General features: G+C 46.5%; 1 protein-coding gene across 4 annotated transcripts in view; it reads left to right on the top strand.

The window, feature by feature from the left end:
• The first annotated feature begins 10,986 nt into the window (after window positions 1–10,986).
• Window positions 10,987–13,581, top strand: part of HM13 (histocompatibility minor 13) — a 33,684-nt gene continuing 31,089 nt past the window's right edge. For all 4 annotated transcript variants that reach the window (XM_080925777.1, XM_080925775.1, XM_080925776.1 and 1 more), the window contains exon 1: window positions 10,987–11,264. In XM_080925777.1, coding sequence (XP_080781903.1) covers window positions 11,082–11,264 — 183 coding nt within the window. In that variant the 5' untranslated portion in view covers window positions 10,987–11,081. The remainder of the gene's footprint in view (window positions 11,265–13,581) is intronic.

Raw genomic sequence — 13,581 nt, 5'->3', positions numbered from 1 at the left:
TAAGATCTTTTTCAATGAAATTAAATATTGAAAAATAAGTAAATAAATTTTTAAAAACCAACTTGAGGAAAAGAGACAGAGAGATGACTCAGTAGCTGAAGTTGCCATGTAGGTATGACACCTACGTTCAATCTCCAGGACCCACGTGTATCAGTCAGGGTTCTCCAGAGGGGGGAGGGGAGAAGGAAGGGAGGGAGAGAGGATTTTTTAGAATGGCTTACAGGCTGTGGTCCAGCTAGCCTAACAATGGCTGTCTACCAAAAGAAGCTCCAAGAATCAAGTAGGATTTTAATACACAAGGCTGGGTGTCTCAGCTGGTCTTCAGAATATACCAGACTCTTAAAGAGATAGGCTCTCCTGCCCGCAAAGGAATGGACTTGCCAGCAAGAAATGCCAGCAGAAGGCGTGGCCCAGACTAAAGGTGGCTCTCAGCCTCTCAGAAGATCTGGATTAAAAATGGGTCTTCTCACTTCTAATGTTTAATAAAAAAAAAAAAAAAAATCCCTCATGGGTACCCAGTGACTTGGGTTTTAATTAATTCTAGATGTGGTGAGGTTGACAACCAAGAGCAGGCATCACCCATGTGAAGAAGAAAACCAACCCCAAAGACTTTCCTGTGTGCACTTTGACATACATGACCAGCACACACGAATGAATGAATGAATGTCACTAACTGAAGAGTTTTTACATTAACATTACAAAACCTACATTAACTGAGTAGTTTTTGCAAGTTGAAAGTCTGTCGACAAGAAAGATCAGGCTAGAGGGAGAAGCCAGAGGTGACATAAAAGGACCAATTACCAGTCCAAAGAGTGGACATTGTTCTGTGGATCTCAGAGACTCACCAAAAAGTCCCTTCCCAGCTCTAACCTGTGCAATTCTGTCCTCTGCACACAGCTGTGTAGGGTGAGGGATGAAGGTTGGGACACAGAGAGCACAGTGCACTGTGGGAAAATTGCCTGTTCGTTGTTTTATTTAATAATTTCTTAGAGCTAGAGTAATATTTCAGTGGTTAAAAATACATGGTGCTCTTGCAGAGGACCTGGGTTCAGTTCCCAGCACCCACAGCCACCAGGTCCACGGGGCTTAATGCACGGCATGAACATGGCGCACACACATCCACGCAGGACAGGTTGAGATTGCTGGGTCTCTCAGATGTTCAAAGGAACTACATGCTCCCCTTCATCCTGATGGCGGGACAAACAAAAGAGCACATCTTGAAGGCATGTGGGACCACTAAAGGGTTTCTAACTGCACACCAGGCACGCTGGGAAGGAACTCTAGGAGAAGATGGGAGCTGTACAAACATTCCCGGAGACGTTGTGCGGCTTGGATTTGGCACCCGCTCTGGACTTGATCAGGCCCAGATTTCTCTGGCAGGATTCAGCCTAGAGTCAAGAGCTGAGTCTCAGTCTTAGAGCTGACCTGTGGCTCAGACTTCTCCATCGCAAAGTGCGGCCTTCCCTTGCGTCCACTTTGCAAACAGCCACCCCTGGGGGGGCAAATCTGTTAACTGGCCTAGACTGCCCTCTGCTGGTAAGAGAAAACACTTAGCAAGGGGAGCCTCTGCCTCCAAGAACTCCAGGCACACGTTTATTTAGAAGACTCCTCACTTCACTTTTTACCTAGTTCTTTGTCCCCTACATCACTTCAGCCCAGAGCCCAGTCAGGTACGAAGGTGTGCACCCGCAGCTCCAACAGAGGCTGAAGCGAGAGATTAAGGTTTCAGGGCAAGCTGGAGCCACACAGCAAGCCCCTAGAGAGTGGGGTGTGCTGACACACCCCATCCTTCTTACAGCCCTTCAATGGGCTCTTTCGCCCAACATTATTTATCCATTATATGTCTTGAGGATTTATTTATTTTTATTGTGTGTATATGAGGGCTTTGCCTGCATGTCTATACATGCACAACATGAATGCCAGTGCCCAGAGAAGCAAAAAATAGTCAGATCTCTGGACCTGAAGTTGCAGAAAGTTGGGCCATCATGTGAGCACAGGATATTGAACCCAGATCCTCTGCAAGAGCAGTGAGTGCCCTCACTGCTTATCCACCTCTCCAGCCTTCAGTCTTTTGTTATGTATATGTATCTGTGTGCCTGCATGTATGCATGTGTACCACATGTATGCGGGTGCCTGCAGAGGGCAGAAGAGGGCATCAGATGCCCTGGGACTGGAGTTACATGTGAGCCTCCATGTGAGTGGTAGGTACCAATCCCCGATGATTGATTAACTCCCTTTCACTCTGGCCCTGGCCAGCATGCTTCCCACTGAGCAGAGCACACACAGTTCCCCTCTCGGTCCAGAACTGCTTCTCACCTTACACCACTTAGTTTAGAAAGGAGGCTCTGTGGTGCTCAGGTGCCTCCCACCAGGGTACTGGAGGTGTTGGAAAAGCTGTTAGAAGGCTCACAATCAGAATGTCATGAACAAGGCATCTCTATACACACACACATGCACACACACACGCAGAACACATGCATACATACATACCACATAACACACACCACTTACATATACACATACACACATATACACCATATCACGTGCATCTACACATACACACATACATACCACACACATGCTCACCACCAACACATACCACACACACCACATACATACACACACACATACACACTCACACCACACACATATACACACACCACATACATATACACACACCACATACATATACACACACATATATATATACACCACACCACACGAATACTCACCACACACACCACATACATGCCATATACATACTACACCACACACACACCACACATACATACATACACACATACAAACACACAGACACAACACCCACATGCACACACCACCACAGGGAACCCCCTTTCAGTGGAGCTCCTTCTCAGAGCACCTCACGAGCTCCTCTCTGCCTCAGTAACTCAGTCTTCTCTGCCCCTCCATTCCCTTCTTCCTGCAAAAACACTACATGCTCTTAACCACTGACCCATCTCTCCAGATGCTAAGAAAGAAAGGTTTTGTTTGTTTGTTTGTTTGTTTGTTTGTTTTTGTTTTTTTAAGGTTCCTTGGAGATCCTTTGAGCAATGCAATTTCAGAAACCACCAAAACTGTATATGTGGTTACTGTTGAGACATTGCACACATCTGTCGCTTGAAGCCATGACCACACCTGGTGCTACGTCGCTTTCTCTTAACTCCCATACTTAAATCTAAATCCATGTTAAAATCTCCCTTAACGAACTCAGTTTCTGCTTCCTACTGACTTGTCCTGAAATGCTCTTCTGTAGCAAATCAAGACTTCCAGCAAAATAATGCGCGCAGCTGCTGCTGCTGGCCGCATGGAGCTGTCTCTGGCTGCTACTGGACTGCAGCTGACAATTCCAACCTCTTAAGTTAGACCTGAAATGGCTGGGGTCCTCCCGAACCTCAGCCTTGTAAGACTTGCCCATCCCAAAGGACTTCCAGTTGGGCACCCTGGAAATTCCCCTGACCCTCAACTCGAATCCTGGGGTTTTTGAGAAGGAGTAGGCACAGCAAGCAGAGCAGGGGTGCAGACATACAATCCTGGCATCAGGGACACTGGGCATCTGGGAGTTCCTGAGGCCCAGCTCTAGGCCTGCTTGTTCTGCGTAAAGGTTTGATTTTCTACTTCTTCTTAGGAACTAAAGTTCAATGCACTCCCTCCTCAGCTAAAATGTTTCACTCTTGGCCTCTAGCCCTTTCAAACGGAAGCCCAGGCTCCCCACTTGCCAACCCTACCTAGCCTCTCAGAGAACAAAGTACACTGGTTAGTTTTCATCATGGATTTGCCTGGATTTAGAATCACCATGAAATGGCCCCTCTGGAAAAGTCCATGAGGTCATTTCCAGAGAGGTTTCGCTGAGAAGGGAAGTCCCACCCTGAACGTAGGTGGTACCATCTCATGGCCAGATTCAAACTTAGAGGAAGTGAGCTGAGGCCTGGCATGCATCTCTCTTCGCTTCCTGACTGGGACAAAGTGAGCTGAGCAGTCTCCATTCCTGCGGATGGGCCATGCCTGTGAGCTATGAGCAGAAATGGATCCATCCAACCTTCCCTCAGCTGCTTCTTGTCAGGTGTTTTGTCAAAACATTAAAAAAAAAAAAAGTAACACAAAAGGGAGCACCAAGATGACAACTCTCTCTTTTACATCCTCCAATGTTTTCTTTTTCGAACGTCAGGGGCAGAGAAAAAGGTTGGAGTTCGTGCTTCCTTTCTTTTCTTTTTAAGACAAAACCTCATTGTGTAGCCCTGGCTGACCTAGAACTTACTCTGTACACCAGGCTGGCCTCAAGCTCAGGGATCTTTGCCTCTTGCCTGTCGAGTGCCAAGGCATGTACCACATCCACCGTATCTATGCATCGCAGTGCTCGGTTCGTTTCTAAACTGTAGAATTTGCCTCCATTTTTCGCTGCCATTGTATTTTTACTTCTGTTCATAGTTCTGGAAACACTGGGGTTTGGTTTGGTTGTTTTCTAAAACACTGTCTCAATGCATGGCCAAGACAGCCTGGAACATACTATGTGGCTCAGGCTGGCCTCAAATTGCCTGTGTAGCTGAGGAAGGCCTTGAACATCTGATCTTTCTGCCTCTACCTATCGAATACTGGGATTACAGGCACGTGCCATCTCTTCCTGTTCACCAAGCCTTTTGTCTCTTGCTTCCATCCTTCCCTTCTTCTTGGGAATACTCCCTCTCCCCATAACCATGTGGCTCTGTTTCTAGGAAGTCTGACCTAGCAGCTGCACATTATCACTCAAACTTATATATTGTTGAACAATCAAAGGAACTCTATTAGCAACTAGACATAAACACAGGGCATAAGAGAAATCTACCCAGCCAGCTAGAATGCTGGTTACCCTGACCAACAATAGCCTTGGCTTAGGGCTTCTGGCTGCTCCTTGGCAACCTTCATCAGCAGTCTATAGTCCCTAGTGACACACCCACCTAGATTTACTGGCTCTTCACCACTGCTCTGAGGCCCACACACGTGCACACACAGGCACACATGAACACACACACATAAAAACCATGAGTATATCTTTTAATAGGCTTGTGTGAGCGTTTCTCTAGGATTATGGGTAAAAACAACTTGCAAATTTGTTTTGGGGCATGGTGGTATATCCCTTAACCCCAGGGCTTAGAAGGCAGAGGCAGGTGAAATCTCTGGGAAGTCAAGGCCATCCTGGTCTATGTAGGGAGTTCCAGGACAGCCAGATCTATGTGGAGAAACTCTGTCTCAGAAAAAATAAAAAGATTGTAGGGGAGTAGTTAGGAGAAGGATAAAAGATATGGGGCTGGAGAGATGGCTCAACTGTTAAGAGCACTGACTGCTCTTCCCAAGGTCCTGAGTTGAAATTCCAGCAACCACATGGTGGCTCACAACCATCTGTAATGGGATCCGATGCCCTCTTCTGGTATGTCTGAAGATGAGTGTACTCATACATGAAATAAATAAGTAAATCTTTTTTTTAAATAGAAGAGAAATATGATTTAAATATGTTGTATTGGTGTGTCCTGCTGCACATATCCAGGGACCGATCTGTCTGGGACTATAAGGAAATAAGAAAGAAACACACAGAGAAGCTGGGGTCCAGTGGGTTGGGCTCTCTGCTGGAGAACCCTAGAAGCTCAGTGTGTTTCTTATATATAGCTAAAGCAGGTTGGGGTTATTGTATGTAACAGAGTAAGGGATTATTACATACAGATAACCAGGGAAGCAGAGTATTATATACAACTGAACCAGGAGGTAGGCTTAACTAATCTCAGTAGGAGCAGAGGGAGCAGGGGAAGAAATTTGGGAACACTGCGCACACTGTCAAGACCAAGGAAGGCTTTGCCATCCCTGTGTTTCCCCCCTGGGAGGGCTCTTGACACTCCCATAAGGTCGAGGCATTGGGGTCTTACCGTCGCTGTGTCCATGGCACACACCTTGCTTTCACCTTCAGACAGGTTGTCGCTTCCTCTGCCTCTGGAATGCTGGGACTGAAGGCAGGAGCCACCAAACCCAGCTAAGATTGAATGTTTTGTCTTGGGGTTAGAGTGTTTTTAGTTCATGTGTGCCATTGCATTGCCTGCATACATGTATTGTACCATGTGCATGCCTGGTGCCTGAGAAAGTTAGAGGCGGACATCAGATCCCCTGGAACTAGCCTTGTGAATGGTTAGACGCCAGTAATATTGATGCTGAGAACCAAGCTCCTGCCCTCTATGAGAGGAAAGTGCCCTTAGCATCCAGACCATTGTGCCAGCTGCAAACTGATTTTTTTTTAAGAGGGGAAGAGTTGTTGTTTTGTGGTTGGTTGCTTTCATTTTGTTTTTGTTTTTTGAGACAAAGTCTCACAGAGATGCCTCTGCCTGAGGGCTGGGATAAAGTGATGTCCCACCATCCCTGGCTTCCAAGGTTGAATTCTTTAATGTGTATAGACTAATGGCTTATAAAAGGAAACAAGGAATGAATGACAACAGAGCACCACTGTAGCCACCAAATGCTCGTAAAACAGCATCTGGACAAAGATGTAAATCTCAAAGGCAGTGGATGAGTAATTAGAACATGATGTGATACCATTTTAGCAACAACAAGATGCTTCACACCAGGTAAAAGAAGCAACATATCAGTTGTATTATTAAATCATGTAACCATAACTTAGTCAACAAACCAACGGAACAAGCACATCTGCCCAGTCTTACATGCTACAGTACCAAAGTAAACCACTAACATCACTCAAAGATGAAGAAGAGGTAAGTCCTCTTTGTTCCATCATCCCTGTGGTCCAGTTGCCAGGGACGGCCCTTTCACCGCTTTTCCTGATCATGTGTCTTTGCTCCCTTTTTCAGAATGTTTGGGGACAGCCTGGAAAATTCTTCAGTTTTTTTTTTTTTTTTTTTTTTTTTTCTGTCAGTTGGGAATTGGGGAAACACAAACTGGATTCCTGTTTGCATATTTTCAGTCTTCCTTGACAAAATGACAGAGAATTCCCCGACAGACTGTAGAGGAACTAAGCATGCTCCTGAGAGCTGAAGAGGTCACCAGATTTCTGTAAGTGGCTAGGGACACTGTGTTAGTGTGCACCATAGACGGCGAAATGCACTGACATCCCAGCCACAGGTAAGGGATAAGGGAGTTTTTTTTTTTGTTTGTTTTTTTTTGGTTTTTTTTTTTTTTTTGTATTAAGGCCAGCTCTCAGGATCAAGGCTGGCCTTGAACTTCTGACTCTCCAACCACTTCTAAAGTGCTAAGACTATTGGCATTACAGGCATATGCCATGACCCCCAACTTTAGATTTTTCTTCTTTTCAGTCTCTTCCATCTATAATAACCTCCCCTATTTCTTTTTGAGGATTAGTTTGTTATGTAGAATATGTCTTATAGAATTAGAATAGGTTTGGCTTTTCCAGCTCTCTCCCCACAAGTAGATTCAGGCAGAACATGTATGTATGTTGTGTGTGGCACTATCTCGGTGATGTGGCCCACCTTACATGGCATCCTGTCACTTTATCCCAGTTTTGGTTGTACAAAGTTTGATCATTGGATTAACGGGGACTACTCTGTTGGAAAGACACATTTTCCTTTGTACTTGCTTAGTAGTTGGTCATCTGAGGGTGACACTATAAGGTTCCAAGAGAATCCTGTTCCTCAACTATCTGCCCCAAACGATTTTATACCCACTGATGATCCTTGCTAGCTATTAGAGAAAGTATATGTACATTTAAGTACATTGAACAAGGCGTGAAGGTGTCCTTATATAAGCAGATGAGCATGTATGAAGAACAGATAGGGAGTGTGAGGTTTACTCATAGAGAAATGAGATGTGAATGTACCTTTCTTTAGAATAAATGTTCGGTAATTTCACCACCCAAGACTCTAGACTCTGACTTCAAGCACATATTCCAAAGATATAATCCTACACGGAACACTCCCCCTTGGGGCACTCTCTCCCACTATGATGGTTTGCATATGCTTGGCCCAGGGGATGGCATTATTAGAAGGTGTGGCCTTGTTGGAGGAAGTGTGTCACTCAAGGGCTGGGCTTGGAGACACTCTTCCTAGCTGCCTGAGGATGCTCGGTCTGTTCCTGGCTTTGGATAAAGGTGTAGAACTCTCAGCTCCTCCTGCACCATGTCTACCTGGAAGCTGCCACGTTCTCACCTTGATGATAATGGACTGAACCTCTGAACCTGTAAGCCAGCCCAATTAAATGTTGTCCTTATAAGACTTGCCTTGGTCATGGTGTCTGTTCACAGCAATAAAACTCTAATTAATACACCCTACTACTGACCTCTTTACCACTCTCTCCAGGAGATAGCAAGACAGATCATCTCCAAGCCAGGAACCCAACTGTCCACACAAAAAACTTGACAGTGGCTGCCTGAACTTGGGTCAGCTCTTAGACTTTCTAACTTGGTCACAACTTCCTATCCAAAAGGGTGAAGGGAGAGGCTAGACACGTCATAAGCCTAACTGAATCCAAGGCTATGCCCAACAGGAATCAAAACAGTCTTAGGCCCCGCCCGTGTGCAGCACAGACAGACAGATCAATATGAGTTCCAGGCAAGCCAGGACTAGATAGTAAGACTCTGTCTCAACAAGCAAAACTAAAAGTAAAAATAAACTGTCTCCAATTTCTAGTCTCAAGCTATCAGATAAAGAGTCTTCCCAAACACCATGCCTGACTCCTGGTCAACATTCTGCAATAAAATTTTTGATAGCTGGGCTCATGTAATGCTTCCTAGCTTTCTGTGTAGCCGGGCTGTTGCCACAGAAACGTTGAAGGCCTATAGACCTAAAGTCAAGGCCCCACTCGGCCGTGTCTGACTTTGTGACCTGCATGGGCAACTTTGTCTCTCTGAGATCATATTGGGATCATGAGAAAGTAAGAGTAAAATCCACTGTCTAGTTAACCTGAAGCAGACCATGTGGTTTTTTTTTTTTTTTTTTTTTTTTTTTTAAACATCTGTACTTTTTGTCAAGTTACTGAATCTTGGCTTCAAATTCACTTTGCCTGCTCTGCCACAATGGAGTTGAGCTTTGATGCCTTTCTTCTGCCAGCTACTGTGTACTAAGCCTTTTGATAGTATTTACTAGATTCGAACTGGAGGACCATAGCTCTTCAGACTCAGAGTGAGGTCCTCTGTTTGGCACATACTCTATACAGTACCAGGCACCTGCAGGACACAACCTTCTCTTTTGCTTTCACAATGGGCCTCGGCTAGGGCCACGGAGCATCACCAGAAGTCCCAAGAGATGTTCTATTTGTGTGAAAGAAGCATTTTAAAACTCAAATGAGATATTCACTTAATTATTCGTTGACTAGAGTCAGGTAAAGTGGTGCACACCTGTAATCCCGGCACTCAGAAGCCTGAGGCAAAAGAATCTCAACTTTGAAGTCAGCCTGTAGCATCCTGACCATTACAACCTGTGTTGTAAGCACTGTCTGGTACTTGAAATTCACCACTGGATATCAGTGACTTGATTTCTGCCTTTATACACTACCATTCAGCAGAGAAAACAGAAATGAAAAGAATACATATATGTACACATAACACCTTAAACTATCCTCTGCTTGGAATTCTTAGCTTTGTTCTGCCTCTCCATCGTTTTTCAACATCAGGCTTCTGAAAAACTTCTTTCCATGGATTCCTCTGATCACTCAAAGTCTAGCTCTGATGTGTTTCATTTTTAAAAACTAAAATCCCACACCTGAACATAACACCACTTATGTACTATATGTGCAATTGTGATCTGTTTAATGAATTAGTAAATGAATGTAAGTGTCTATAAACTCAGGGAAAGTTCTAGACTGATGGACAAGGGACCTAAGGCTATAGCCCAGCTGGTAGGGTGCATTAGAGTTTAGGGTCAATCCTTAACACTGCACATTCAAAGAATAGTAGTGTACACCTGTAACCTCAGACCTGGGGAGTCTAAGAGGGTCAGAAGTTCAAAGTCATCTTAACTACTTACAAAATGTGGGGCCATCCTTGGCTATATAAAATCATATATCAAAAAACGATACACCAGAAACTATTAAGATTGACTGTTTTGGGGCTGGAGAGATGGTTCCGCAGTTAAATGCACTGGCTGCTCTTCCAGAGGACTAAGGTTCAATTCCCAGGACTCACAGCACGGCTCACAGCTGTCCATAACTTCAGTTCCAGGGGATCCGACTCACTGTTCTGATAAACGTAGGCAAAGAAACAAGTCCATATACATGAAATAAAATAAAAACTAAGAGTATCTTCCTTTAAGAAAGGTAGGGATCTTCAAAAAGAATCTTTCTTTCATATTCCCGTTTGTCCTGTTGGATTCCTTCCAGTTATGATATGAGCCACAAAGTTTATAAACTGTATGGGGTTATCGAGTGGTAAGGATTATTATTGCCTGGCACATAATACATTTGCAAACTTTTTACACATCTTGCTTTGTTTTTCTCTATTTTATCTACATTAACATGGTTTCTAACTCATACCAATTTACATTTTCAAGCTATTCTAACAGATGATTATATTTTAGACTTCATAATTTATTTTGTTCATTTTACTCTCTCCTACTTCTCCCTCCCAACTCCTGCACACTAAAATTCATGCTTCGTGAATGAAAGGACCAACCTTTACTTGTTCACTTCAGTGTCCTTGAATGTTAGGAGAATGACTAGGTTAAGTGGGACACCCCAATAAATGTTTAAGGCTCAAATGAACAGTTGAGTTTCGGGTGAATGTATGTATAACTTCTTACTTAGATGAAGGATGAGGATTTGTGGAGATGGATAGCCTAGGGCTAAGGGATGGTTCCTCAAATCTCAGGATGGATTACAACCATAGGGGTCCAGAGCTCCTTTACAGGTCGGCCTCAAGTTGCTTAGCAACATGCCGCCCCTCCATCACCGCCACCAGAGGGCGATCGGGCACGCAGTAGCGTGGACGCGCGCGCGTCCACTGCGCGGCGCGGAAAGGCAAGGGAGGCACGTCACTTCCTGTTTCTTTAGGGGAACGTGGCTTTCCCCGCAGTGCCTCTTCTCCGTCTGCGTTCGTGCTGCGGCGGCCGGAGCTGGAGTCGAAGCCCGAGCGCAGCCTCGCCATGGATTCGGCCCTCAGCGACCAGCACAACGGCAGCGTCGAAGCTGGCACCCCGACCAACGGCACGACGCGGCCGCCCTCCACGCCCGAGGGCATCGCGCTGGCCTACGGCAGCCTCCTGCTCATGGCGCTGCTGCCCATCTTCTTCGGCGCCCTGCGCTCGGTGCGCTGCGCCCGCGGCAAGGTAGGGTCAGGGCGAGAGCGAGCGCCTTCCAATCCCATCCAATCCTAGGCCCCCATGGACCCGTCCCCGAAGACCCGCTAGCTGTCCCCTCTCCCGCGTCCCTACCCACTCGGGTGTGATGACCATTCCCTCCACCTGGGTTCACATCTGTGACTGGCCTTTGGTGCCCCAGAATCTGGCCACTCTCAGAAGCGGGGATTAGAATCGTCCTCAGATAGCCGCCCTCGAACAGACCCTGCCATAACCCCTCCCCCAAGCTCCCTGCTTCTTGCCACAGCTGGAAACCCTGTCGGCCCTACCCCAGACACAAAGGCAGGCGCGGACTCTGAGCGTGCTGGGCCCAGTCCCACCTGATGCTATAGCTAATAAGCAGCAAGGTGTTTGGACCTCACCCGGGGCAATCACCCCATCCCATGGCTCGGGTCAGCCTCAGTGTTCCTTACAGGTATGGCTCTGAAAGGCACCATCTTTTGTCATCCTCTGTTAAGGAGCCATGCCTGGCCACACCCACAGTTAATTGTAGCATCCAGATCCATCCCTAGGCCCCGATTTCTGTCGCCTTGTAATCACAGCTGCGAGTATGCCCGCCAGAACTCCTAGGTCTGACCATCTCCCTGCCTTTAAAAACAAAACCCTGGGGAGAGGAGGTGGTGCAGCGGTTGAAGGCGCTTGCCGCCAAACCTGATGATTTCCGTTAAATCCCAGGAATGCAAATGGTGGAAGGAGATATCCTGACTACTGCATGTTATTTTCTGGCCTCATCATGATCACACACTAAATAAGTAAATGTAAAGGTTTTTTTTTTTTTTTTTAATTAAAATAGAAACCTGCCATCATGCCATAAGCCTAGCACTCAGGGAGCTGAGGCAGGAGAATCAAAAATTCAAGGGGAACTAGGCTACAGAGACCCAGAAGCCCAGGGAGGAAAAGGAGGCGGAGGAATAGAGCACCAGCTCAGCTTCTCTTTTGTTTAGACGTGTCCCACCCATCTAGCTTTTTGAAGTGTGGTACCTTGGTTCTCCCTGGCTTAGACTTCTTTGATTTCGTCCCCCTGCTTACCACCCAGCCCTGTATCTACACAAGGTAAAGCCCAGACGCTGACTACCTCAAAGTAGCCTTTCTCCCCAGGACAAGTCCCTTTGCAGATTGAGCCTACCTGCTGAATAACTACTTTTGGACTGTTAATGAGACTGGGTTGGGCTCTATCCTTGGCCTTTCGTGAAGTTGGTCTCTTCATATCCAGGGGGACCCCAGAACCTTCCACCACCACCCCCTTCTCTCCCAAATCTCCTGCCCTATATTAAGCTTCTGAGTCCCATAGAAAGTAACAGCTTCTCCTTTCCTGGCACCCTCTCTCCAACAGCCTGGTAACCATACAGTTCCCCACTGCCCCTCCCCCACCAAACCTGAAAGTGGCCTGGAGAGGAAGCTGCCTTCCCCAGAAAGGGCAGGCGCATAGGCATCTGGCACTTCTGAAACTGCTTCAGTTTCAGACTCTCAAAACACTATGTGGCAGAGGACATACCACCTTCCTGCCAGGGAACAGGAAACCTGCTGGACCTTTCTGGGCAGATAAAGAGAGCACTCAGTCTGGACTCCAGCTATAAGATCTGGTGTGACCCATTTTCTTTGCCCCTCTGGCATATGGTCAGGCAGATGCTTGGCGCCAAGGCAAGTTCTGAAACACAGGTCAGGAGGAGAGGCAGGACAGTGTGGTATGAGGCTGAGCAGCCCCGAGTGAGTGGTTCTCCTTGGCGCCTTCTGCACATGGACCAGTCTTTAGAGAAAACACATTCCAGGCAGCGGTGTTCCTTGAACTCAAGCTGTCATCGGTGATGAGGGTTGCTGCCAAGATGAGTAGGTCAGAGCCCTGTAACCAAGGAGCTCAGGAAGACCGCAAGGCAAGCGCTGTGGTGGGCTATGGAGAAAGGCAGCACATCTGTGGCTGAGCAGATGAGATGTACCGTTCTGGCCAGGAGAGGGCATGCTTAAGCTAGGGAAAGCAAGAAAGGCACCAGAGCAGGAAGGAAGGAGGCAAGGCAGGAGACATTGGCTAGCTGAGTGTAGCTGGAGCGGAGGGTGTGGATAAAGAGCCATAATGTCTCTTATCTGTCCCAGGCATCACCCACAGGGAGGCTGTCTTAGATGATTTAGACTACAAAGGACATGCCCATTCGTTAGTGACTTCCCAGTCCCAGTAGCCAGGATACTCTAAGCTTGTGGAACCTTCACCTGCCTTGATGCTCACAACTCTGAGTAGTAAGCAAGAGCCAGTTTATTGTGTTTATCTGTAATAAGACCTAAAGATCAAAGAATG

This window comes from Micromys minutus (assembly GCF_963924665.1).
Source record: "Micromys minutus genome assembly, chromosome: 11".
Lineage (NCBI taxonomy): Eukaryota > Metazoa > Chordata > Mammalia > Rodentia > Muridae > Micromys > Micromys minutus.
The sequence above is the reverse complement of the archived record's forward strand: the minus strand, read 5'-3'. Positions and strand labels throughout refer to the sequence as shown.